At 45.9% G+C, this 26,383-nt stretch overlaps 1 protein-coding gene across 1 annotated transcript; it reads right to left on the reverse strand.

Moving 5' to 3' along the window:
* Positions 1–1,635: 1,635 nt before the first annotated feature.
* Positions 1,636–23,910, reverse strand: LOC145350516 (CB1 cannabinoid receptor-interacting protein 1-like). The gene is made up of 3 exons (XM_080199714.1): positions 23,497–23,910; positions 21,994–22,138; positions 1,636–2,703 (listed from the first exon to the last, which is right to left on the reverse strand). The coding sequence occupies exons 1-3, from the start codon at positions 23,673–23,675 to the stop codon at positions 2,539–2,541; spliced, it is 489 nt and encodes a 162-aa protein (XP_080055840.1). The 5' UTR covers positions 23,676–23,910; the 3' UTR covers positions 1,636–2,538.
* Between the last annotated feature and the right edge of the window lie 2,473 nt (positions 23,911–26,383).

Here is a 26,383-nt window from a genome sequence, read left to right on the forward strand (position 1 = left end):
CAGAATTTTGTGAAAGAAATTCTATGTGCCAAATGAGCAAGAAAATGGAACGGTTTCAGACTCTTTTTTTTGAGTGAATTTGAAAATGCAATCTTATGTATAATGCAAAAGAAGTACCAGGATGCGATTCTCACCAGCAGGGGGAGGGGGAATTCACTCCCTACCTCCCACCCCTGCAGGCCTTCCTACTTGTCTCCCTCCCTGCCATCATAGCTTCACCCCACTCTGGCTCCACCCTTTTGGCACCACCCCAGCACAGTTATAATGCCTGCTGGGCAGTGCCAAGGTGCCTAGTGGGAAGTGCCAGGTTGTCAAGTTGGCACTGCCTCATAGAGACAGTCTGGCCACACCCTCAACCACCCGGGCTCTTCAATGGCCTGTGATTCCTCTGGCGAGGTCATCATCTCTGGTTCCCAGTGGTGGGGAGAATAGATGATTCTCGTTGGGTGAACCTTGGCTGGTGAGGTGGTAAAGGTAAGGGAGTCCGGACCATAGCATCCTGGACTCGTTAATGATGTTCACATGATTACACTAATATTGAAATTGGTTCTACGCCCTTTCTGGGTGCATAGCCAATTTCACTGGCAAAACAGTGCCAGCATGATCGAAGGAAGCAAGCAGTTGGGCGTGAACCTGATTTGTTGCCTCCTGCCTGCTCTTACTGCCTCACCCCATTACAGTTCAGTGGGACAAGGTCATAAGATTGCACCCAAGTGATTGGCAAAAGAATTAGTGATGACATGAGGGAGAGATTTTTACACAATGAATTTTTGTGATCTGGAACAGGCTTCCGATGAGGTGTAGGAAGAAGATCCAATAATAACTGGATAAATACAAAGGAAAAATAATTCAACAGCAAGGGGTGTGACTAACTGGCTAGCTCTACCAGAGAGTTAACATACACCAATGGGCTGAATGGTCTCCTTCTGTGATGTGTAATTAACTGACGCTTGGGCTGAAGTGGCACATTGCTGTCTCACAGTGACAAGGACCCGCATTCGATTCCTGTTTTGGGTGACTGTCTGTGTGGAATTTGCATATTCTCCCCATGTCTGCGTGGATTTCCTCTGGGTGCTCCAGTTTCCTCCCACAGTCTGAAAGACGTGCTGGTTAAGTGCATTGGCCGTGCTAAATACTCAGTGTACCCGAACAGCTGCCAGAGTGTGGCGGCTAGGGGATTTTCACAGTAACTTCATTGCAGTGTTAATGTAAGCCTACTTACGACTAATAAATAAACTTTTGGGCAGCGTGGTGACACAGTGGTTGGCACTGCTGACTCACAGTGCCAGGGACCCGGGTTCGACTCCCAGCTTGGGTCACTGTCTGTGCGGAGTCTGCATGTTCTCCCTGTGTCTGCATGGGTTTCATCTGGGTGCTCCAGTTTCCTCCCACAGTCTTAAAAATGTGCTGAATGGATGCATTTGCCCGAACAGGCACCGGAGTGTGGCAACTAGGGGAATTTCACTGTAACTTAATTGCAGTGTTAATGTAAGCCTTACTTGTGACACTAATAAATAAACTTTACTTTAAAATGCAAGGTAAATCGAGGTAAAAACCTTCAGCCAAAAACTGTTTTCCATTCCATCCTGTCCAAAATAAATAAAGCGACACACTGAGATTTTTTGAGTGGCCAGTTCGGGCTCTCAATGAAGGATTTAATTTTTATGGGATTGCTGATACAGAAAGAATTGTTTCTCTTGCAGATTGTTTATCCACAGCTAGCTTGTTTTGTGGGAATTACTCCCCGTCCCCCACAAATACAACCAGAACACAATACAAAACAGCTTAGCACATTGCACTATTGAACAAAAAAAAGACTGCCACAGAGCACAGCAACACTTTATAATTCATAAAATATTCATCACTTGAGTACACAGAACTTCAAACCCAGGTAAAAAACATGAATGAACAATGTACACAATTCAAACTAATCTGTGCAAATTTACCCTGCATTGACTAGACACTTCCAACAACTCACCATCACTGGTGCCCACTCAGAGGTGGGCTAAATCGATTTATCACATAACAAAACAACAGGAAGTTCAGGAACTAGAATCCCGATGGTAACTCAAACAGCTGCCCATATGGAATTATTTATACTTTCCTCTATATACACACACAACAGGGCTGTGGCTGTATCAGCGCTGTAGCTGTATCAAATGTTGTTTGTTTTGTCCAGACAGTTTGCCAAAACTTCACAATAAGATACACCCAACTCCAAGTATACATTTTATCCACTCAGTGCAGATACTGGAGTTACAACAGTTTTGTGTGATAATAATAATAACAAATGTATCTCAAGTGCATTTGTATCAAATTCTCCTGACTGTTACAAGATAACTGGATTAACTTCCACATTAAAATATCAGGACAAACACATTCATACCAGCTTCTAATGCTTTCATTACTAATATTGCACTGTGCAATTTCAATTCCAATTGTGTCTGCACTTAAGGCTTGTCTTTTTATTCTTGCGTGTAGACAGTTATATTCTGTCCATTGCTGATGTTTCACAAGGAGATCCTGGAACACTGCAGCCTAGGTAAACATCTCCTTGTTGATCCACATCAGGCTGCGAGTCTCATTGGGTTTGCACTCATATTCAATGCTGCCAAAGCTGTTTCCCCACTGGCAGTGGTCGCGCTTGTGATAGTTGTAGAACTTCACTTGCCACACCGTCTCAAAGGTGCCAATGTTGTCAAACTGGAGAGGGGAAAAGGGGGAGAGAAAAAGAGAGTCACAGTTTGAATTGGGGTTCACCGGAATATTAACCTCGAAGCCAAATCAGATTTTGAGATTCTCAGCCCTTACCAGAATGATTTGAATGACTCAGTCTTTCCCTGAATAATTAATGTCACCTGCCTCGCTGAATGTATCTGACTCAGAATCAGAAAAGCCACTGTCCTGGACCGTTTACATGTTTCATTTTGCGTTGAGTGGTTTTTGTGTGGATCTGTAGTCTGAGTGGAACAAACCTGCATCAGTCCTATCTGTGTTTCACACTCGATATTGCTCTGGGGCAATGAGCTGGTCATTCCCTCTGGGCAGGTAGAGAAGAGAGAGGGTCAGCTTTCTTCAGTGAATCTCCATCCATCCAATAATCAGGTGTTGGTTTTGGCAGTAAGCGTTAAGAGGAATGCAAGGATTAAATCAGTGAGATCCTTTTGAGAAATCCCAGACTGGAAATCTTAACACCATCGAAAACTAGTACGTGGGGGAGGAAGGGAGAATGGTATGACAGAGAGATTGGTGTCGGGGGTGGGGGGGGGGGGGCGCATAGAGGAGGGGGGAGCAGAGAGAAGTGGGGGGGGGAAGCCAGAGGGAGACGGGGGGGGGAAGCAGACAGAGTACAGGGCAGACAGAGTATGGGGCAGATTGTGGTTTGGGGGACAGAGAGAGTGGTGTGGGGAGGGAACTCATATTCAATGCTGCCAAAGCTGTTTCCCCACTGGCAGTGGTCGCGCTTGTGATAGTTGTAGAACTTCACTTGCCACACCGTCTCGAAGGTGCCAATGTTGTCAAACTGGAGAGGGGAAAAGGGGGAGAGAAAAAGAGAGTCACAGTTTGAATTGGTATGGGGGGGGGGGGATGCAGAAAGAATGGTGTGGGGAGGGAACAGGGAGAGTGGTGCAGGGTGAAGAGTGTGGTGGGAGGAGAGAAATTTAGCCTTTAAAGAGATGCAGAGTAGGCACCCACATTCCCTTGTCAAACATATTGGTTGCCCTGGTGCAGGCACATGAGGTTGGAGTTCCTGTTCTATCACTAGGTGGCAGAAGGTCCTCCAGGTGTTGTGTATGGCACTGAGGGGACATAACACCTGCTCAACTGAAACCATTATTGAACTGAGGTTATTTACACTTCCCAATAGAGATGGCAGTAGACAGGCAGCGTAGTAAAATCCCCCATTGTGGTAATGGCTGGTCACTGACAAAAAACTTAGCTTCCTGCAAATGATTGCCAAAAGATATTTATTGTTCTCAGCAGGGGTGTCAACATGTGAACCATAATGCAATTTTCTCACTTCCACATTGAAAGTGATAATTTTATATTTTTCTTAGCTTTTAAACAGTACACTTACAGAGCTAACAGTAAAGTTAGATGATAACTCACACACATGCTCAGGCAGCAAGAGAATTAAACAAGGAGCTATGATTTTAAGACATATAAGCCGATATTCTAAACGTATTTTAAGTATTTTACTGTAACTGTTCAATGCAAATTATCAGAAGGCATGATGGGAAAAGGCAAATAGTGGAGAGCCAAAGTCCTGGGAACCCATTAGCCAGCCGACAACATATCTGGAAGATTCTTACGAGGGAACACATTCTGCAACATAATGAATAGATTCAGTCACTGCCCAGACACAGAATAGATATGCCCCTGGACACAGGAACACATGGCTATTCAGCTTGGCAGTGAGCTGGTGGGAACCTCCACTTTGACCCCTATGGTAGCATCTACTGTAACCAGCCAACAGGAAAGTAGCTTTAGTCAGGAAGGGAGTTACGTTCGGGTTTTAATGGACAAATGAGAAAACCATTGTGCTGGAAAGTACAACGCAGTTGGCTGAGATATCTGACAAAGATTTGTATTGACAGGTGGACACTAAATGAAGTTAATTCTAAACTAATGAAGAGTGGGGAATCTGACTAAGAAAATTTATAACCGTTCCGTTTTTACTGATAACTCCAGAACTTGTCCGAGAAGCCCGGGTATTCTGTATCTGTGACCTCGCGATGGCTTCTCCCATTGACCACTGGTTCTGAGTAAATGTTTAGCTTCTGTACTGTGACATTAGTTTTCTACATCTAATTGCCACCTTGTTGAAAACCCACTCGCACTCATCTCACAACTTTCACACAATATGCAAACTGTTCAACCACGACAGGCGTGTTCTCAAAACAAGTCACCCGGATATCACAGACACACCCATTTCCCCGGGGAATAAGTGGTTAAAACTTGCAACAGGAGCTTGAGAAGGGACTTCATAAAATAGAATCATACAGTGCAGAAGGAGGCCATTCGGCCCATCGAGTCTGCCCTGACCACAATCCCACCCAGGCCCTATCCCGATATCCCCTTGCATTTATCTTAGCTAGCGCCCCCCCCCGGCACTAAGGGGCAATTTAGCGTGGCAAATCCACCTAATGCACACATCTCTGGACTGTGGGAGGAAACCTATGCAGACGCAGGGGAGAACGTGAAAACTCCACACAGACAGTGACCCAAGCCGGGAATTGAGCCCGGGTCCCTGGCGCTGTGAGGCAGCCGTGCTAACCACCCTGCCACTCCCTGTTGGCCGACCGTGTCTGCACATCCAGTCCCCTTCTGAAAGGAAAGGTGCTTGGCATCACAGAACCACAGGACTGTTACAGTGCAGAAGGAAGCTATTCGGCCCATCGTGGAGGAGGGGGGGGGGGGGGGGGGGAGATTTTACAGGTTCGCTCAGATGAGACTGGAAATCCCGCCCGAGATCAACAGAGATTTCCGCTGCCAGACCCTCGCCTGTGCTAATTCCGTGGTGGGCGATGTGGTAGAGTTCTGGCCATCGTGTCTGCACTGGCTCTCAGAATGAACAATTCACTTAGTGTATTCCCCCCCACCTCCTCCTGGGGACCTTGCACGTTCTTCCTTTTCCACTAACAGCCTAACTCCCTCACCCACACTCCCAGGCAGCCAATTGTAAACTTTAACCGCTCGCCGCGTGGAAAAAAGGTTTTGCTCATGATGCTTTTGCTCCTTTTACCGATCATTTTAAATCTCCTTCTCGCTCATTTTGAGAGTGTGGACAGTTCCATCTCCAGCTAACACTGCCCAGACCCCTCAAGATTTGGGACACTTCTACCAAATCTCCCCTTACCGTTCTTCAAACAAACGCCCCGTAACACAGGCCAGGAAGGGTAATGGTTGTGGCCACTTGCAATGCTGGAGGAGACCTTGTGCAAAGTTCCTTCAAACCCTATCTCCTTTTTCTCTTGTTACGCTTAGAGTGGGCAAACATTTCTTTCTGTCCACATGCCAGTGTTAATCATGGACCTGGATTTTTGTGATGGTAATACCAGGATTTACTGGCATTACAACTCACAGCAATTTCTGGAGTCTGCACATGTGCATTTAAACACAGAAATCCAGAATTACTGCACAGACAGCAATCTTTAGAAATCACGGAATGGGGACAGCTTTCTTGTTTATCCCACAATGTCACTGTCAAAATCCCTAAAATGTCATGTCTTGTTAATGAGGAGCAATAGATTTTTAACCGCATACTAACTCATAGTTACTACTGAACAGAACAGCCATGGGGACCAAACTTGCACTTCAACACACCAACATCTTCATGCACAAGTCCGAACAAGACCTCTTCACCGCACAGGACCTACCGTGAGTGGCACGGTAGCACAGCGATTAACACTGCTGCTTCACAGCTCCAGGGACCTGGGTTCGATTCCCGGCTCGGGTCGCTGTCTGTGTGGAGCTTGCACATTCTCCTCGTGTCTGCGTGGGTTTCCTCCGGGTGCTCCGGTTTCCTCCCGCAGTCCAAAGATGTGCAGGTTAGGTTGATTGACCGTGCTAAAATCGCCCCTTGGTGTCCTGGGATGTGTAGGTTAGAGGGATTAGTGGGTATAATATGTAGGGATATGGGGCTAGGGCCTGGGTGGGATGGTGGTCGGTGCAGACTCGGTGGGCCGAAGGGCCTGTTTCTGCACTGTAGGGTTCTGTGTTCACAACTGACGCTATACACTAGATACAGCGATGACATTTTCTTCCTTTGGATTCATGGTGAACAATCACTGAAACAACGATACGATGACATCAACAATTTCCATCCCACCATCAGACTCACCATGGACTACTCTCTGGAATCGGTTGCATTCTTGGACACACGCGTCTCCATCAAGGATGGACACCTCAACACTTCACTGTACCACAAACCCATGGATAACCTCCCAATGTTCCACTTCTCCAGCTTCCACCCTAAACACGTTAAAGAGTCCATCCCCTACGGACAAAACCTCCGTATACACAGGATCTGCTCAGATGAGGAGGAGCATAACAGACACCTCCAGATGTGAAACCGGCATCTCCACACCAGGACAGCCTCTCAGTTTGGAAAACAAATTTTATCTTTGCATTCTGGCTTGGACTGATAAGTAACAAATAATATTTGTATCACATAACTCTCAGGCAATAACCATCTCCTACAACAGTCAAGAGAAAGAAATCTTGAATGGGGAATTGTAAAACCTGGATTTTTTTGTTAAAAGTGAAGCAGAAGGTCTGTTTAAAAGCTTGGAAAACCTGATCCTGATGCAAACCGCTGATGGAAAGCATTGTTGTTTTAAAGGTTTGAAAGTGTGTATTTTTGAACATGGAATTTGAAATGACTCATGTGGGAGCTGGAATTCACTGTGGCAAAGTGGCTCACGGTATAAAAATCAACTTGAGGAGGAATGTTGAGGAGAAAGCCACAGACATTCACAGTGGAGTGTGTCTGACCACAGCCAACCTGTGTCTTTAAAGAGACTTTGTGTTACTGAGACCGTTGTAACTTAAGAAAGAATGTTCCTGATGGCGGGACAGTCCGGAGCTATGCATCATAGTTTGAGGATAAGGATGAACCTTTCAGAACCGAGGTGAGGAGAAATTCCTTCCCCCAGAGGGTGGGGTGGTGAATGTATGGAAGTCACTACCACAGAAAGTGGTTGAGGCCGAAATGTTGTGTGATTTCAAGAAGAACTTAATAAATGCTCTTGGGGCTAAAGGGGTCAAGGGATAAGTTGGGTGGGATCGGGATATTGAATTTGATGATCAGCCATGACCAAGATGAATGGTGGAGCAGGCTCAAAGGGCTGAATGGCCTACTCCTGCTTCTAGTTTCTATGTTACTGAGATCATTGTAACTTAGGAAAGAACGTTCCTGATCGTAGAATCATAGAATCCCTCCAGTTCAGAAGGAGGCCATTCAGCCCATCGAGTCTGCACTGACCACAATCCCGCTCAGGCCCTGTTCTCGTAATCCCACATGCTAATCCCCTGATGCAATTTAGCATTGTCAATCAACTTAACCCAGCCATCAGGGATCAAGGGATACGGGTGGGGTAAGGCGGGATCAGGAGATTGAATTTAATGATCAGCCAAGATCAAAATGAATGGCGGAGCAGGCTCGAAGGGCCGAACGGCCTTCTCCTGCTTCTAGATTCTATGTTTCTATTTCGGATATACTTTGTAGTCAGCGTTACCTTAAAATCTGTGTCTATTTGCAAAGCTAAGGAGGGAGTAAATGAGTATTGTATCATAATCCAACCTTCCACGTGCAATATATGCTTTTCTCTTACTGTTGAAACTAATTAGCAGTCCTATGATCCTGTTCCTTTATGTTTTCTAAAAACAAAATAAAAGTTACGACTTTTTTGAGCCAGGGTTCCATTCTGGGATCATTCCGTCTAATTATAACATCATAAGATCAGACTCCTGTGAAACATCATTGGATAATTTGCTACTTCGAGGGTGCTATATAAAGACAAGTTGTTGTTATTTAACTCAGAAACGTAGAGACCACAATCCTGAAGTCCCGCCATCATTAACCTCTTGCAAGAATAAAATGCTGCTTACTCACTTTACACAGCTATTTATTATAGAAGAAAACTATTCCCACCCAACCATACTAGAAGCTACCGGAGAGGACCGAATGGTCTGGGGAAAGAGTGTACAAACACCATTCCAAACCATTTGGAAAGGAGGAAATAGACAGAGGATAGGATGGGCGGTTTGTGAGAGTGGTTATAATCGAATAGCAGTATCCCACAGGATTCTGTTCTGAGGCCAATCTTCTTTACATCAATCTGCCTACATCACTATTTGGATTATGAGGTTAGAAGGAGTGGCCTTTAATTTGGGGACAGTAGTAAATAGTTCTGTGGACCCAGGAAAACTGCACACGAGCATTGACGATAATGTGAAAGAGACAAAACGGGACAGACGGAATTCAATGTCAGTACATTTGGCAGTGCAACTTTTGGTTTAAGATAGTTTTGTTTTATTCATTCATGGGAGACTGGATAGAGTGGACGTGGAGAGGATGTTCCTACTGGTAGGAAAAGCTAGAACCAGAGGACACGACCTCAAGGGACGATCCTTTAAAACAGAGATGAGAAGGAATTTCTTCAGCTAGAGAGTGGGGAATCTGTGGAACTCTTTGCTGCACAAGGCTATGGAGGCCAGGTCATTGAGTGTCTTGAAGACAGATAAACAGGTTCTTGATTAACAAGGGGATCAGGGATTATGGGGAAAAGGCAGGAGAATGGGGATGAGAAAAATATCAGCCATGATTGAATGGCAGAGCAGACTCGACGGGCCGAATGGTCTAATTCTGCTCCTATGTCTTATGGTCTTGCGGATATGGGCATCACTGGTTGGTCAGCATCTATTGCCCATCCCAGGTTGCCCTTGGAGGGCAGTTGAGAGTCAACCACATTGCTGTGGCTCTGGAGTCACATGTAGGCCAGAGAGGTCAGGACGGCAGATTTCCTTCCCTAAAGGGCATTAGTGAACCAGATGAGTTTTCCTGACAATCGATAATGGTTTCATAGTTCATCAGTAGGTTCTTAATTCTGGATTTTTTTTATTGAATCCAATTTCCGCTATCTGAAGTGGCAGGATTCGAACCGGGTCCCCAGATCATTAGCTGATGTTCTGGATTAATAGTCTAGTGATGATATCACTAGGCCATGTTTGGTGATAAGGTCAAGCAAAGAGGATTGGGGAAATTCAAGTTTATAAGGCATTAAAGGCAGCTTCCCAAATAAGTGAGGCCATTGGATGGAATACTGGGTTTTATGTGATGTAGTTTTATAGTTCACTGCACCATCATGGCACCTTACTGCCACACTTACATTTCACTAAAATAAAAGTAAAGGAAAATACAACTGTTTCCAAGTAAATGATTCACATTTTTCAGCGTTATCTGCTTTTCGTCTTCCTCAAATCGAATGGGTTCAGTTGAATAAATGGCTCTTCATAAACTAGGGAGGAGTTAAGCCTCCCTCTTGGAATCTGCTGAGACAATGGGTTACATACGAACACACAAATTCGGGGCAGGTGGAGGCCACTTGGCCCCTCGTGCCTGCTCCACCATTCAATAACGTCACGGCTGGTCTGATTGTAACTTCAACTCACGTTCCTGCCAACCCCTGTTAACCTTTCACCCCCGCAATACTCAAGGATTTATCTATCCCTGCCTTAAAAATATTCAAAGATTCTGCTCTATTCCTTCTCAGGGAGAGTTCCAGAGAGTTTCTTTTTGCAGTTTATTTATTAGTCACAGATAGGTTTACATTGGCACTGCAATGAAGTTACTGTGAAAATCCCCTAGTCGCCACACTCAGGCACCTGTTTGGGAGAATTTAGCATGGTCAATGCATCTAATCAGCACATCTTTCGGACTGTGGGAAGAAACCGGAGCACCCGGAGGAAACCCACGCAGACACGGGGAGAGTGTGCAAACTCCACACAGACAGTGACCGAAATTGGGAATGAAACCCGGGTCCCTGGTGCTGTGAGGCAGCAGTGCTAACCACTGTGCCACTGTGCCACCCTTAACAGAGTCACTACTCTCTTAGAGAAAATAATTCTCCTCATCTCTATCTTAAGTGGACATTCCCGTTATATTTAAACGGTGACTCCTAGTTCTAGATTCTCCCACAAGAAGAAACATCCTCTCCACATCCACCCTGTCAATATCCCTCAGGATCTTGAAGGTATTGATCAAATTATCTTTTACTCTTCCAAACTCTAATGGATACAAACCGAACCTCTCCCACCTTTCCTCAGAAGACAGCCTACTCATTCCTGGAATATAAAAGTAGGGAGGTCTTGCTGCAGCTGTATAGGGCATTGGTGAGGCCGCAGCTGGAGTACTGTGTGCAGTTTTGGGCGCCGCACCTGTGCAAGGATATTTTGGCCCTGGAGGGAGTGCAAAGGAGGTTTACTAGGCTGATACCGGAGTTGAGGGGATTGAGCTATGAGGAGAGGCTGAATAAACTAGGCTTGTACTCGTTAGAGTTTAGAAGAATGAGGGGAGATCTCATTGAGACGTATAAGATGATGAATGGGATGGAAAGGATAGAGGTGGAGATACTCTTCCCGCTCAAAAAAGACAGTAGGACTAGGGGGCACAGCCTCAAGATAAAGGGGAGGCGGTTTAGAACGGAGTTGAGGAGGAACTTCTTCACTCAAAGGGTGGTGAATCTCTGGAATTCTCTGCCCGTTGAAGTGGTGGAGGCTGCCTCGCTAAATATTTTTAAGAAGCGGGTTGATGGGTTCTTGATAAGAGAGGGGATTAAGGGTCATGGGGAGAGGGCGGGAAAGTGGAACTGAGCCACAACAGATCAGCCATGATCTTATTGAATGGCGGGGCAGGCTCGAAGGGCTAGATGGCCTACTCCTGCTCCTATTTCTTATGTATTACTCTAGTAAACCTTATCTGAACTGGTTCTAAGGTATTTATATCTTTCCATAAATAAGGAGACCAATATCAGATATGGTCTTCATAACTCTACAATCTCTGTGAGCTCAGTTCAACTCAGTCCAATGAGATAAAATTATCTTTTGTTTGATGGTTCTAAAGTCCTGTGTGGTGTTGCACCATCACTGCAAACACAGTTTCTTCAGTCCAATAAACAGCCCCAGATTTTGCAATGAGTTAGCAATGTTACTCAAAGAAACGGGACACAGGCTGATGCGGAAAATGCTGATTCATTGGGGGATATTTTCTTGAGGTTGGGGACGAGACACATTGCTACTCTCCATTCAATCTCGCAACGCTTAATCTGATATTGCCTAATGCTGGCACCATCTACTCGGTGGCACAGTGGTTAGCACTGCTGCCTCGCAGCGTCAGGGACTCAGGTTCGATTCCCAGCTTGGATCACTGTCTGTGTGGAGTCTGCACATTCTCCCAGTGTCTGCATGGGTTTCCTCCAGCTGCTCCGGTTTTCTCCCACAGTCCGAAAGATAAAGCTTATTTATATGTTAGTTACAAGTAGGCTTACATTAACATTGCAATGAAGTTATGTGAAAAATCCCCCAGTCGCCACACTCTGGCACCTGTTTGGATGCACTGGAGGGAGGATTTAGCATGGCCAATGCACCTAACCTGCGCAGCTTCGGACTGTGGGAGGATTGGCCATACTAAATTGCCCCTTACTGGGTGGCACAGTGGCACGGTGGTTAGCACTGCTGCCTCACAGCTCCAGAGGCCTGGGTTTGATTCCCAGTTTGGGTCACTGTTTGTGTGGAGTTTGCACATTCTCTCCGTGTCTGTGTGGGTTTCCTCTGGGTTCTCCAGTTTCCTCACACAGTACAAAGATGTGCGGGTTAGGCTGATTGGCCATGCTCAATTGCCCCTTAGTATCCCGGGAAGCGTAGGTTAGAGGGATTAGCAGTCTGTGGGGTGCTGGGGATAGGATGGGATTGTTGTCGGTGCAGACTCGATGGGCCAAATGGCCTCCTTCAGTACTGTAGTGTTTCTATAATATCTCGTATCAGGGGGACTAGTTAGGGTAAGTGTATGGGGTTATGGGGATAGGACCTGGGTGGGTGCAGACTTGATGGGCCGAATGGCCTCCTTCTGCACTGTAGGAATCTATGATTCTATGAAATGAAATGAAAAGAAATCTTTTCCACTGCAATAGGCCGTTTGATTTAAAATTAATTTGATGGAAGCCTGCTCCTCCGCAAACCTATTTAAATTTTGATTTCACACAATGAGTTTTCTTATTCCTATTTACACTGCAGCATAAAGAAATGTAAATTATGCAAATGACATTGGAGTCTAACACTGGCAATGTTCAGCAGTAGGCAATGCCAAGACCATCATTTTATTTGCCGCACTGGTTTGTAATCCCAGACAGTCTGCTGTGCAAAATGGAAGGAGTGTATCTCCTCCCCACCAAAAAAAAATACTGTCAAAAATAAAGGAAATGTCTCAAAGCTGTTGGAATATTCCCACTGCAGCAGACAATAACAGCGATATTTACACATTTTTCAATCTAAATCCTGCAGTGTGATGCCAACCGAACACAAATGCAGACATCCCCTTGTGCAGACTCTACCCTGGCAGCGTGTCGTCTCATTGTGCCTACAGTTTCAGTGACTTGCAGCAATCTGAATCCCTCATTGTGACAACCACTGTCACATAAATCCATCTGCAGTGACATATAAAAAAAAATAAATCTCAAAGGCTCAGGGAAGAAATTGCATCAGATAACTATCTCCCCCAGTGCCCTGCACGATTGCAGACTCACGAGCAAAAGGCCTTCTTCTGTACTGTGGGATTCTATAAGCCTAGGCTGTGTGTGGAACATGCACATCCTCCCCATGTCTCCGTGGGTGTCCTCCGGTTTCCTCCCACACTCCAAAGATGTGCAGGTTAGGTGCCTCTTAGTGACAGGGCAATTAGCAGGGTGAATACGTGGGGTTATGGGGATAGGGCCTGGGTGGGACTGCTGCCGGCACAGACTTGATGGGCTGAATGGCCTTCTTTTGCACTGTTGGGATTCAATGATCTATGATTCTGTAACGATTTCAGTCAGGCAGTATTGGTCGGCCTGCTTGAATATGAGCTCTCTGACTAAGGGCCAAATTGATGGTCCAATCAGGGAGCCCCATGTTCTGTACTTACACAGGAGTGGCAGTTCCTCTGGCACTCCGGACATAGACAGCTCACTGAGAACACTCTGTACAGTCTTGTTGGATCTTGCCAATAAAGGAATTTTGATGACGGGACTTCCGCCTCCCGAGGAGTTATTCCAGATTAGCAGCTCCCTCAGCTACGTTTAAAGCTTTACCTCAGCGTACTATAATAACATAAATACGTTGTCCTGCTTCCTTCCACAATGACTCAGAAAGCAGCCAGTTTACTGTGCTTTCAGCCTCAGCAGTGAAAAAAAAAACAGGCAATGCCTAAAATCCTCGCGCATCACCCCACTGGTCAGGTTTACAAAACCAGCAGTCACGTTCTGCATTCAGGATCTCTCTCCTGCTTGGTCAACTGTTCATTTTGAAACGGAGACTGACAGATTTTTGTTTGCCAAGGGAGTTTGGGGAAAAAGTGGGCATTTGGAGCCAGGCCTCAATTCAGCCATGGACTCATAGAATTGACTGGATGGCCTCCCCACTCGGTATCTTGGAGTTTTTGTTCAATTGTCTTCAAAGTTCAAGAAATAATTACAGAATTTGTACAGTGCAGAAGGAGTCTATTCAGCTGATCGAGTCTGCACCGACCACAATCCCACTCAGACCCTATTCCCATAACCCCAGGCATTTATCCTAGCTAGTCCTTCTGGCACTAAGGGGCAATTTTAGCATTGCCAATCCACCTAACCTGCACATCTTTGGACTGTGGGAGGAAAAGCAGAGCACGCGCAGACAAAGGGAGAAGTGCGAACTCCACACAGACAGTGACCCAAGCCAGGAATCGAACCCGGATCCCTCGCGCTGTGAGGCAGCAGTGCTAACCACTGTGCCACCGAGCCACTCCAGTACTGCAGAGCTACATATTCTGACGGTTTTATCTTTTGCTATTTATTTCCCCCAAGGATTGAATTAATTGAGTCAAGTTTGTTGCAGCGAAGGTTATACATGGTTCAGGAACAAAAGATGAAGAGGAGGCCATTTGACCCCTTGGACTTGTTCTGCCACTCAATTAGATCGTGGCTTATACAGAACTCAATCTACTTGATTCCACAACCCTTTAAATGCCTTGTTTAACAAAAATCCATCAATCTCAGCTTTGAAAAGTTGCAGCTGACCGCAAGCCTCAACAGTTTTTGGAGGAGATAGTTTCAGATTTCTACTACTCTTTGTTTGAAGAAGTGCTTCTTGATCTCATCCTTGAAAGGCCTGGCTATAATTTTAAAATTATACCTGTTTTTGGGCTACGCTCATCCCAGTGCAGGAAAACCCCACTCGAGGTCAATGGGCCTTTGCATGATCCGTGTGCCGCTATCTACGATTCCCGCGGCAGGAGGGACAGGAAAATTCTGCCCCTCGATCAGAGATAATGGTTTCTCCCCCACCCGCCCTCTCTCTCTCTTTTACACTGTCCTATGAACTCCTTTCACCATCATCTGTTTAAAATAATGGGCTGGATGGAGTGTTCAATTAGTTGAAAGAATCATAAAATCCCTACAGTGCCATTCGGTAGGGAGGTCTTGCTGCGGCTGTATAGGGCATTGGTGAGGCCGCAGCTGGAGTACTGTGTGCAGTTTTGGGCGCCGTACTTACGCAAGGATATTTTGGCCTTGGAGGGAGTGCAGAGGAGGTTTACTAGGCTGATGCCGGAGTTGAGGGAGTTGAGCTATGAGGAGAGGCTGAATAAACGAGGCTTGTACTCGTTAGAGTTTAGAAGGATGAGAGGAGATCTCATTGAGACGTATAAGATGATGAATGGGATGGATAGGATAGAGATGGACCCGCTCAGAAAGGATAATAGGACTAGGGGGCACAGCCTCAAGATAGAGGGGGGGGCGGTTTAGAACGGAGTTGAGGAGGAACTTCTTCACTCAAAGGGTGGTGAATCTCTGGAATTCTCTGCCTGTTGAAGTGGTGGACGCTGCCTCGCTAAATATTTTTAAGACACGGGTTGATGGGTTTTTGATGAGAGAGGGGATTAAGGGTTATGGGGAGAGGGCGGGAATGTGGAACTGAGCCACGACAGATCAGCCATGATCTTATTGAATGGCGGGGCAGGCTCGAAGGGCTAGATGGCCTACTCCTGCTCCTATTTCTTATGTTCTTATGTTCACCACAATCCCACCTGTCCCCTAACCCCGCAACCCTATGTATTCACCCTTCTAATCCCCCCTGACACTCAGCGTCAATTTTGCACGATCAATCCAACTAACCTGCACCATTTTTGGACTGTGGGAGGAAACCCGGAGCCCCCGGAGGAAACCCATGCAGACATGAGGAGAATGTGCAAATTCCACACAGACAGCAACCCGAGGCTGGGCATTAACCCCGGCTCCCCGGCACTGTGAGGCAGCGGTGCTAACCCACTGTGCCGCTAAAACAGATCATCTGGTTGTGCTCATATTGCTGTGTGTGTGCAGTTAGCTGTGCGCATACTGGCTGTTTTGTTTCTGAAATTTGAACAGTGCCTACACTTGCAAAGTATTTCATTGGTTGCAGAGTGGGAGGTTGTGAAAGTTGCTATACGAATATAAGTTTTGCTTTCTGTATCCCTAAAGGGAGGCACTATGACACAACGGTTAGCACTGCTGCCTCACAATGCCAGGGAGCTGGGTGCGACTGCTGGCTTGGGTCACTATCTGTGCAGAGTTTGCACATTCTCCCCGTGACTGCATGGGTTTCCTCCGAAAGACATGCGGGTTAGGTGCATTGGCCATGTTAACTTCTCCCTCAGTGTATCAATTTTTCATAGAACTCCTACAGAAGGAGGCCTTTCGGCCCATTGAGTCTGCACTGACCACAATCCCACCCAGCCGCTATCCCCACATACTTACCTCGCTAGACCCCCAACACTAGGGTCAACTTAGCATGGTCAATCAGCCTAACCCACACATCTTTTGATTGTGGGAGGAAACCGGAGCACCCTCCCCCCTGGAGAAAACACACGCAGATACAGGGAGAATGTGCAGACTCCGCACAGACAGTGACCCAAGCCGGGAATCGAACCATGGTCCTTGGCGTTGTGAGGCAGCAGTGCTGACCACTGTGTCACTGTGCCGCCCTTTAGTGATAAGAAAGGAAGACTTTGTACAGCAACTTTCATAACCACCCACTTTGCAGCCAATAAAGTACTTTGCAAGCGTAGGCACTGTTTAAATTTCAGAAACACAACAGCCAGTACGCGCACAGCTAATTCCACACACACAGCAATACCAGATAATCTGTTTGAGCGACGTTACCGGTACCTGAACAGGCACTGGAGTATGGCGACAAGAGGATTTTCACAGTAACTTCATTGCAGTGTTAATGTAAGCCTACTTGTGACACTAATAAATAAACTTTAAAACTTCAATCTAATCTTCTTTAACCAACAACATTGATGCTGGATTGCTTCAGGTGCTCTTTTGTCAATTTGTATCACAGTGCTGTGAATGGCATGAGGAGGTCTTTGCGGCACAGTGGGCCAGGAGCTCCAGGTTCAAGTCCCGCTACAGGACATGGGAGGTGTGTTCGAAACCTGGCCAAACCTGTTGATTATCAGCCTGTAAATTCCTCCAATATACCTGACAGCAGGTAGTAAGACTGGGAGAATCTGTATGGGTAGAGGTAAGAAATAACAAGGGGAAGAAGACACTGATGGGAGTAGTATATCACTAGTATACAATACTACCGTAGTATACGGTACCCGAACCGTAGCTGTTCTTTAGGGTGGAAAATAAATCAGGAGATAATGGGGACAGGTTAAAAAAGGCAGTACGTTAATTATGGGTGACTTTAGTCTTGAAGTGGATTGGGAAAAATCAAAGTGACAGAGATAGCCAAAAGAAATAATTCAGAGAATGTATTCAGGATCGCTGCCTAGAACAAACGCTGTGGATCCAAGCAGGGATCAGGCTATTTTGGGTCTGGTAATATGTAATGATTAGTAAACAATCTCAGAGTAAAAGATGCCCTAGGAAATAGTGACCATAACATGGTAGAATTTAGCATTCAATTCGAGAGTGGGAATCTTGGGCCTGAAACACTTTAAAGGGGTAATTACAGAGGAATGAGGGCAGAATTGGCTGGAAAAAGGAATTTAGCAGAAAAACATTGATCAGCAATGGCAGACGTTTATGAAATTAGTTCATGATGCACAATCAAGATATGTCCCAGTGAGGAAGGAGGATTTCAGGAAGGGGATGAATCAACCATGGTTACCCAAGGAAGTTGAGGTAAATTAACTAAAATGAACGAGAAACATACAATGTGATAAAACTCATTATATAGTCATAAGGGTTTTCAGCATAGAAACAGGCCCTTCGGCCCAGCCTGTCCATGCTGTCCTTTGTTTTTGATCACTAAGCTAGTCCCAATTGCCCAAGTTTGGCCCCTACCTCTTTACACCCATCTTACCTTTGTAACTGTCTAAATGCTTCTTAAAAGACAAAATTGCACCTGTCCCTACTACTATCTCTGGCAGCTTGTTCCAGACACTCACCACTCAGTGTGTCAAAAAAAACTGCCCATCTGGGCTGTTTTGTATCTCTCCCTCTCACCTTAAACCTATGCTCTCTAGTTTTAAACTCCCCTACCTTTGGGAAAAGATGTTGACTAGCTGACCTATGCCCCTCATTATTTTATAGGCCTCTATAAGATCTCCAGGGGGAAAAAGGTCCCAGTTTATCCAGCCTCCTTATAATTCAAACCATCAAGTCCCGGTAGCATCCTCGTAAATCTTTTCCGCACTCTTTCTAGTTTAATAATATCCTTTCTATAATAGGGTGACCAGAACTGTACACAGCATTCCACGTGTGGCCTTACCAACGTCTTGTACAATACGTCCCAGCTCCTGTATTCAATGTTCTGACCAATGAAACTAAGCATGCTGAATGCCTTCTTCACCACTCTGTCCACCTGTGACTCCACTTTCAAGGAACTATGAACATGTACCCCTAGATCTCTTTGTTCTATAGCTAAGTCAGAGGATTGGGCAAGTTTTAAAAACCAACAACAGATGACCCAAAAAAGATAAACTATGAGTGTCAACTAGCTGGAAATGTGAAAATGGACAGTAAGGGCTTCTTTAAATATATAAAAAAGAGGGAGGCCAAAGTGAACACAGGCCCCTTACAGAATGAGACAGGAGAGATAATAATGGGGAACCAGGAAATGGCAGAGAGGTTAAATAAATATGTTGTGTTGACTTTCATGGTGGAAAACACTTATGACATTCCAAAAATATTAAATAATCAAGGGGCAAAAAGAGGGATTGGGAGGAAATAAATACAATAACTGACTAGAGAATTAGTACTCGGGAAATTAATGGGGCTGAAACATGAAAAGTCCCTTGGCCTGAGGGGTTGCATCCATGGGTTATAAAGGCAGTAGCTACAGAGTTGGTCGATGCATTGGTAGTATTCTTCCAAAGATTCTTAAATTCTGGAAAAATCCCAGAGGATTGGAAAACTGCCAATGTAACGCCCTTATTCAAAAAGAGAGGGAGATGAAAAAAACAGGCAACTGGAGGCCAGTTAGTTTAACAACTCATTGGGAAAATGTTAGAGTACACAATATAATCAAGCAGATTCAGGGGAAATCATGCCTGACAAACTTATTTGAAGTGGTAACGAGCAGGATAGATAAAGAGAAACAGTAGATGCAATGCACTTTGATTTGCAAAAATAAGTTTGAGAAAGTACTGCACACAAGGTACTAAATAAGATAAGAACCCATGGTGTTAGGGGTAGTATATTAGCATGGTTAGAGGATTGGCTAACTGATAGAGTTGGGATAAGAGGGGCATTTTCAGGATGGTAACCTGTAACTAGTGGGGTGCATAGAGATCAGTGCCAACATCACAATTATTTACAATATATATGAAAGACTTGGATGAGGGCAGTGAATACACTATTGCCGAGTTTGCAGACAACACAAAAATAGGTGGGAAGGAAGTGGTGAAACTGGCACAAAGAAAGATACAGCCAGGTAAAGTGAGCAGGCAAAAACTTGACAGATGGAATCTAATGCAGCAAAATGTGAAGTTATGCACTTTGGTAGGAAGAGTACAGGAGCTGAATATTATTTAAATGGAGAAAGACTGCAGAAAGTTGCAGCACAAGGGGATTTGGGGTCCTTGTGCATAATCACAAAAAGCTAGCCTGCAATTTCAGCAGGTTATAGGGAATGTTGGCCTTTATTTCAAAAGGAATGGAGTATAAATATAGGAAAGTCTTGGTAAAACTATACAAGGCACTAGTTAGACCACATCTAGAATACTGTGAACAGTTTTGGTCCCCTTATCTAAGGAAAGATATACTGGCAATGGAGGCAGTCCAGAGAAGGTTCACTAGGTTGATCCGGGGTATGGAGGGATTTTCTTATGAAGAGAGGTTGAGCAGGTGGGCCTGTACTCACTGGAGTTTAGAAGAATGAGAGGTGACCTTATTGAGAGATATAGGATTCTAGAGGGACTTGATAGGGTAGATGCTGAGAGGTTGGTCCCCCTTGTGGAAGAATTTAGGACTAGCCAGCATAATCTCAGAGTGAGGGGGTCACCCTTACAAAGCAAAGATGAGGAGGAATTTCTTCTCTCAGAGGGTAGTGAATGTGTGGAATTCTTTACCGCAAAGTGTTGCTAAGTATGTTCAAGGCTGAGACAGACAGATTTTTAATCAGTAAGGGAATCAAAGGTTCATAGAATCTTTATAGTGCAGAAAGGAGGCCTTTCAGCCCATCGAGTCTGCATCATCCCCAGGTCCATTCCTATCCCCATAACATAAGAAATAGGAGCAGGAGTAGGCCACCTAGCCCTTCGAGCCTGCCCCGCCATTCAATAAGATCATGGCTGATCTGAAGTGGATCAGTTCCCATGCATTTACCCTAGTAACTGTCCTAACCTACACATCTTGGGACACTAAGGGGCAATTTAGAACGGCTAATCCACCTAAAATGCACAATTTCGGACTGTGGGAGGAAACCAAAGCACCCAAGGGAAACCCATGCAGACATGGGGAGAATGGAGCTGACGATTATCATACCAGACCAGTTACGATCTAATTGAATGATAAAGCAGACTCAATGGGCCAAATGGCCTATTTCTGCTCCTACATTTTATGGTCTTATGGAGAGTTGCCTGGTCCGCAGAAGGCCGCTGTAGTCTTTAGCCAAGCATAATTATGGACAAATCCGCTGGAAGTCCATGGTTATCCATGTCCTGTTAGATTCTCTGATGGAGGAGGTGCTGAAGGACCCAGTTCTGGTTCTATGAAGGGGGCATCCTGGCAGAATTTTAAAAACACACCACACAAAGGATTGACCATGGATAGGAACATTGATCATAGAATCCCTACAACCCATCGAGTGTGTAGTGACACAGCATCCCACTCCGGCCCTATCCCTGTAACCCCACATACTAACCCCACCAATTCTCCTAATCTACACATCTTGGGACACTAAGGGACAATGTAGCATGCCCAACCCATCTAGCCTGCACAACTTTGGACCGTGGGAGGAAACCAGAGCACCCGGAGGAAACCCTTGCAGACACGGGGAGAACATGCAAATTCCACACAGACACTGACCCGTGACTGTAATCAAACCCAGATCCCTGGTGCTGTGAGGAAACAGTGCTAGCCACCATGCCGCCCATGACATATATTTATCCTCTTAATCTCCCTGACACTAAGGGGCAATTTAGCATGGCCAATCAACCTAACCCGCACATCTTTGGACTGTGAGAGGAAACCGGAGCACCCGGAGGAAATCCGCACAGACACGGAGAGAATGTGCAAACTCCACACAGACAGTGATCCAAGGCTGGAATTGAACCCAGGTCCCTGGTGCTGAGAGGCAGCAGTGCTAACCACTGTGCCACCCTTCAAGATCACATTATGGAAACAACAACAGTAAAAGGCTAGTGATCCAAAACACAATCCTGCCTGCAATTAATATTCTGCCACGCAACTTTTAATTTATAGAAAGATTTTTGTTTTCTTTAAACTCTGAATTCAATAGTCTTGGAGAATATTGGGAACTATTGTTTCAATAATGCAGAATCTTGCAAAATAATTTATGGAAAATGCAGCATTCTTTGGAATAGAAAACCCCCGAGGGAGATAGCTGTGTTGCTCAGCAATTCCCAATTCCCAATGTAACACAGAATGAAAATGTGTGTGTGTGTGTTCACTCGCCTGCTCTTCATTTCAACACTTTAATATTATCTCCTTCCTCTCGCTATCTCCAAACGGGATTTAACAAAAGTCGGAAGATTAAAATCAGAGACAATCTGCTCGGTGCCTTGTAAACCTTGCTGTTTCTTACCTGGATATGAACCTGCAGGGGTTGGCGTTCCCCGCTTTTGGTGTGAGCCACTCCTTCCGTGTCATAGATGCCAGTGTAATCCACCACCTGCGGGTCCCTGGATTTCTCTTCCAGGGCAACAGGCACTGCCCCAATCATCATGGACCTGAGATCAAACAAGACTCTCCTTCAGCTGATGATCCGCTGACCTTTTCAGTGGTTTATCCACCACACAACAGGGCATGGGGGAGGGGGGTGGGGGGAGGGGGGAGGGGGGAGGGGTTGGGGGGGGGGAAGGGGGTGAGCAAACGGAAGAAGCAAGATTTGAGAAGCTTGTGCATTTTTGGAGGAAAGGCACGGCGGCACAGTGGGTTAACGCTGCTGCCTCACAGCGGCAGGGTCACAGGTTTGATTCCCAGCTTGGGTTACGTAGAATCATACAGTGCAGAAGAAGGTCGTTCGGCCCATCGAGTTTGTATCGACCACAATCCCACCCAGGCTCTATCCCTATAATTATCCCCATGCATTTACCTTAGCCAGTTCCCCCGACACTAAGGGATAATTTAGCATGGCCAATCAACCTAACACGCACATTTTTGGAGTCTGTCATTTTTACTATCTGCTCGCACATTCTTCCCGTGTCTGCGTGGGTTTTCTCCGGGTACTCCCACAGTCCCAAAGATGTGCAGGTTAGGTGGATTGGCCGTGCTAATTTGCCCCTTAGAGCCAGGGTAAATGCATGGAGCCATGGGGATAGGGCCTGGGTGGGACTGCGGTCAGTGAGGACTGCGATGGGCTGAATGGCCTCACTCTGCACTGTAGGGATTCTATGATTCTGATCAATCGAAGGTCGGCCTATGCAGAGTGTTAATAATGAATAGATTGCAGGCCAGGCTATACATTACACATCTGTCAGGCAAAAATAGTAAATATTTAATGCATTAAAAGCAGGTTCTGCGCTGGAGAGAGAAAGGGAGAAGGGGATCTGTCTGGTTGCAGCTAACGGTGGGTCGCCCATCGAGGGGTCCACAGTTCCCCTTTACTCAATACCTTTCAGCACCTCCAGCCTGCTTTACAACCGGCCCTATACCTCCTGCTGCTGGTTAAGAGCCAGCCACAGACTGCAGCACAAGAGCCACTGATGCAAATATACAGCGGGGTAAGCCTTTTAAAACAAAAATCTACTGGAGGTGGCGTGGCTTTTTTCTTTGAATTGTCACCGTTGCAACCTTGCAGTTATCAAACAAGAATCAAGAGGTAAATCAGACTTCTGGAGTGGGGAGTGGGCGGTGATGCTGATAATGCGATAAGGAGAGAAAAGATTATCTTCTCCTTTCTGCAGGAAGCTCAGAATGATAGATTGCCCCAGGAATCCTCAAAGCAAGGTTGTCCCGGAGATTTACAGGATAAATAGCAAAAGCCACATTTGATAATAGCCCAGACTTGTCCCAATACACCCCCCAACACACACACACACACACACAGAGCAGGGTAAACTCCCCCCCTCTTTTTCTCATTACTCACTTGGCGGACACCACACCCGGTTTGAGTAGGATGGTGACCTTGTACTTGGCTCCCGTTAGCAGCTTGATGGTCCGGTTCTGTCCGAAGCGCTGACCGTCCACTTTGAAATACACCGGGCCGTCCCCGGGTTGGATTTTCAGGGAGACGGCGATTTTCACTAGGCTGGGAATTTCCCCCATGTCCTGGGGTTTGTGGGGGGGAAGAGAGAGAGAGGCAGCTGGGGGGAAATGGAGTGGGATCTTCAGTGAGGGAGAGGTGTGTGTGTGTGTGTGCAGATGGAGCTTCTTTCTGTCTCCTTTACCCCATGAGCAGTGAGGCAGGGTCAGTAGAAATCCTTCAGTGGCTGCACTAACAAGGAGCTGCAAACATCAAGCCGGCAGGGCTAAATCCACACTGATAGCAGATATAATCCCTTTTCTGCAATACACAAACGTCAGCACTACACTGCCAGGAGGAGAGAGCCTCATTGAAAAGCACCGAGAGCAGTTCTCGCATGCATTTAATATCCTCATCTTTAAACATTTTTTGCATTTGTGCACACTTACAATCTCACTCTGGGTGAGTGAACAGGCTTCTGAATTAATATTCACACAACAATAGCATACATGTTATGGAAAATGTGCATTTCTCTCCCCCCCAGCATTTTTATTAACCTTTATTTATTAGTCTCGCATTAACACAGCAAATTTCTTTCATTCCAGATTTTTCCAACATCCACATGATTGAATATTTGTTACAACCAATACACCACAATTGCAGAATGAGTCCTCCTTGCCACGATGTAGAAAGGTTACAGCAAGAAAGAGGCCATTCGGTCCATCTTGTCCAGCCAGAGGGCACCCAGGTTTCCAATCCCACCTTCCTACGCCCTGTAGCATCGAAGGTGTAAATCCGGGGTGGCGCAGTGGTTAGCGTTGCTGCCTCATAGTAAGAAGTCTCACAACACCAGGTTAAAGTCCATCAGGTTTATTTGGTAGCACAAGCCACGAGCTTTCGGAGCGCTGACCCTTCATCAGGGGAGTGGGAGTTCTGTTCACAAACAGGGCATATAAAGGCACAAACTCAATTTACAAAATAACGGTTAGAATGTGAGTCTTTACAGGTAATCAAGTCTTAGAGGTACAGACAATGTGAGTGGAGAGAGGGTTAAGCACAGGTTAAAGAGATGTGTATTGTCTCCAAACAGGACAGTTAGTGAGATTTTGCAAACCCAGACAAGTTGTGGGGGTTACAGATAGTGTGACATGAACCTAAGATCCTGGTTTAGGCTGTTCTCCTGCGTGCGGAACTTGGCTATCAGTTTTTGCTCAGCGACTCTGCACTGTCGTGTGTCGTGAAGGCTGCCTTGGAGAATGCTTACCCGAAGACCAGAGGCCGAATGCTTGTGACCGCTGAAGTGTTCCCCAACAGGAAGGGAACAGTCTTGCCTGGTGATTGTCGAGCGATGTTCATTCATCCGTTGTCGTAGCGTCTGCATGGTCTCCCCAATGTACCATGCCTTAGAACACCCTTTCCTGCAGCGTATCAGGTAGACAACGTTGGCCAAGTTGCAAGAGTATGTACCGTGTACCTGGTGGATGGTGTTCCCATGTGAGATGATGGTATCCGTGTCGATGATCCGGCATGTCTTGCAGAGGTTGCTGTGGCAGGGTTGTGTGGTATTGTGGTCACTGTTCTCCTGAAGGCTGGGTAGTTTGCTGCGGATAATGGTCTGTTTGAGGTTGTGCAGTTGTTTGAAGGCAAGAAGTGGGGGTGTGGGGATGGCCCTGGCGAGGTGTTCATCTTCATCAATGACATGTTGAAGGCTCTGGAGAAGATGTCATAGCTTCTCCGCTCCGAGGAATGTTGAAGGCTCCATAGTGCCAGAGACCCGGGTTGGATTCTTGATTTGGGTCTGTGCAGAATTTGCACGTTCTCCCCCATGTCTGCGTGGGTTTGCTCCGGTTTCCTCCTGCAGTCCGAATGACATGCTGGTTAGGTACGTTGGCCGCGCTAAATTCTCCCTCAGTGTACCCGAACGGGTGCTGGAGTGTGGTGACTAGGGGATTTTCACAGTAACTTCATTGCAGTGTCAATGTAAGCCTACTTGTGACACTAATAAATAAATACACTTTCAAAAAGAGTTTAGGGTCTCTGCCTGCACCACCAATGTGGGTGATGAATTCCAGACATCCACCACCTTCCGCATAAAAAAATTCTTCCTCACGCACCCCCCCACACCTTCTGCCGCTTATCCTGAATCTATGTCTCCTGGTTCTAGAATCCTCCGCCAAGGGAAACAATTTTATCCTGTCCACTCCATCTTTTCCCCTCATAATATTGTACACCTCAATCAGGTCAGCTTCAGCTTTCTTTGTTCCAAGGAGTATAACCCCAACCTATCCAATCACCCCTCATAGCGACACTTTTCTAACCCTGGCCACATTCTTGTAAATCTCCTCTGCACTCTCTCCAGAGCAATGGTGTCCTTTCTATAATTTGATGACCAAAACAAAGTGAGGAGAAACTACTTCTCCCAAAGGGATGTGAATCTGTGGAATTTGCTACCCCGAAGTGTGGTGGATGCTGGGACAACGAGTAAATTTAAGGAGGAGTTGGATAGATTTTTAATCGGTAATGGGTTGAAGGGCTATGAGGAGAAGGCAGGAAAATAGGGATGAGGAGCATATCAGCCATGATCAAATGAGTGGTCTCGATGGGCCGAATGGCCTAATTCCACTCCTATATCTTATGAATTTATAATACTCCAGTTGTGGCCTCACAATGAATTCTTAAACATCCACACATAAGAACATAAGAAATAGGAGCAGGAGTAGGCCATCTAGCCCTTCGAGCCTGCCCCGCCATTCAATAAGATCATGGCTGATCTGTCGTGTCTCAGTTCCAC

Source organism: Carcharhinus amblyrhynchos, chromosome 12, assembly GCF_965287045.1.
Source record: "Carcharhinus amblyrhynchos chromosome 12, sCarAmb.v2.hapA, whole genome shotgun sequence".
Classification (NCBI taxonomy): Eukaryota; Metazoa; Chordata; class Chondrichthyes; order Carcharhiniformes; family Carcharhinidae; genus Carcharhinus; species Carcharhinus amblyrhynchos.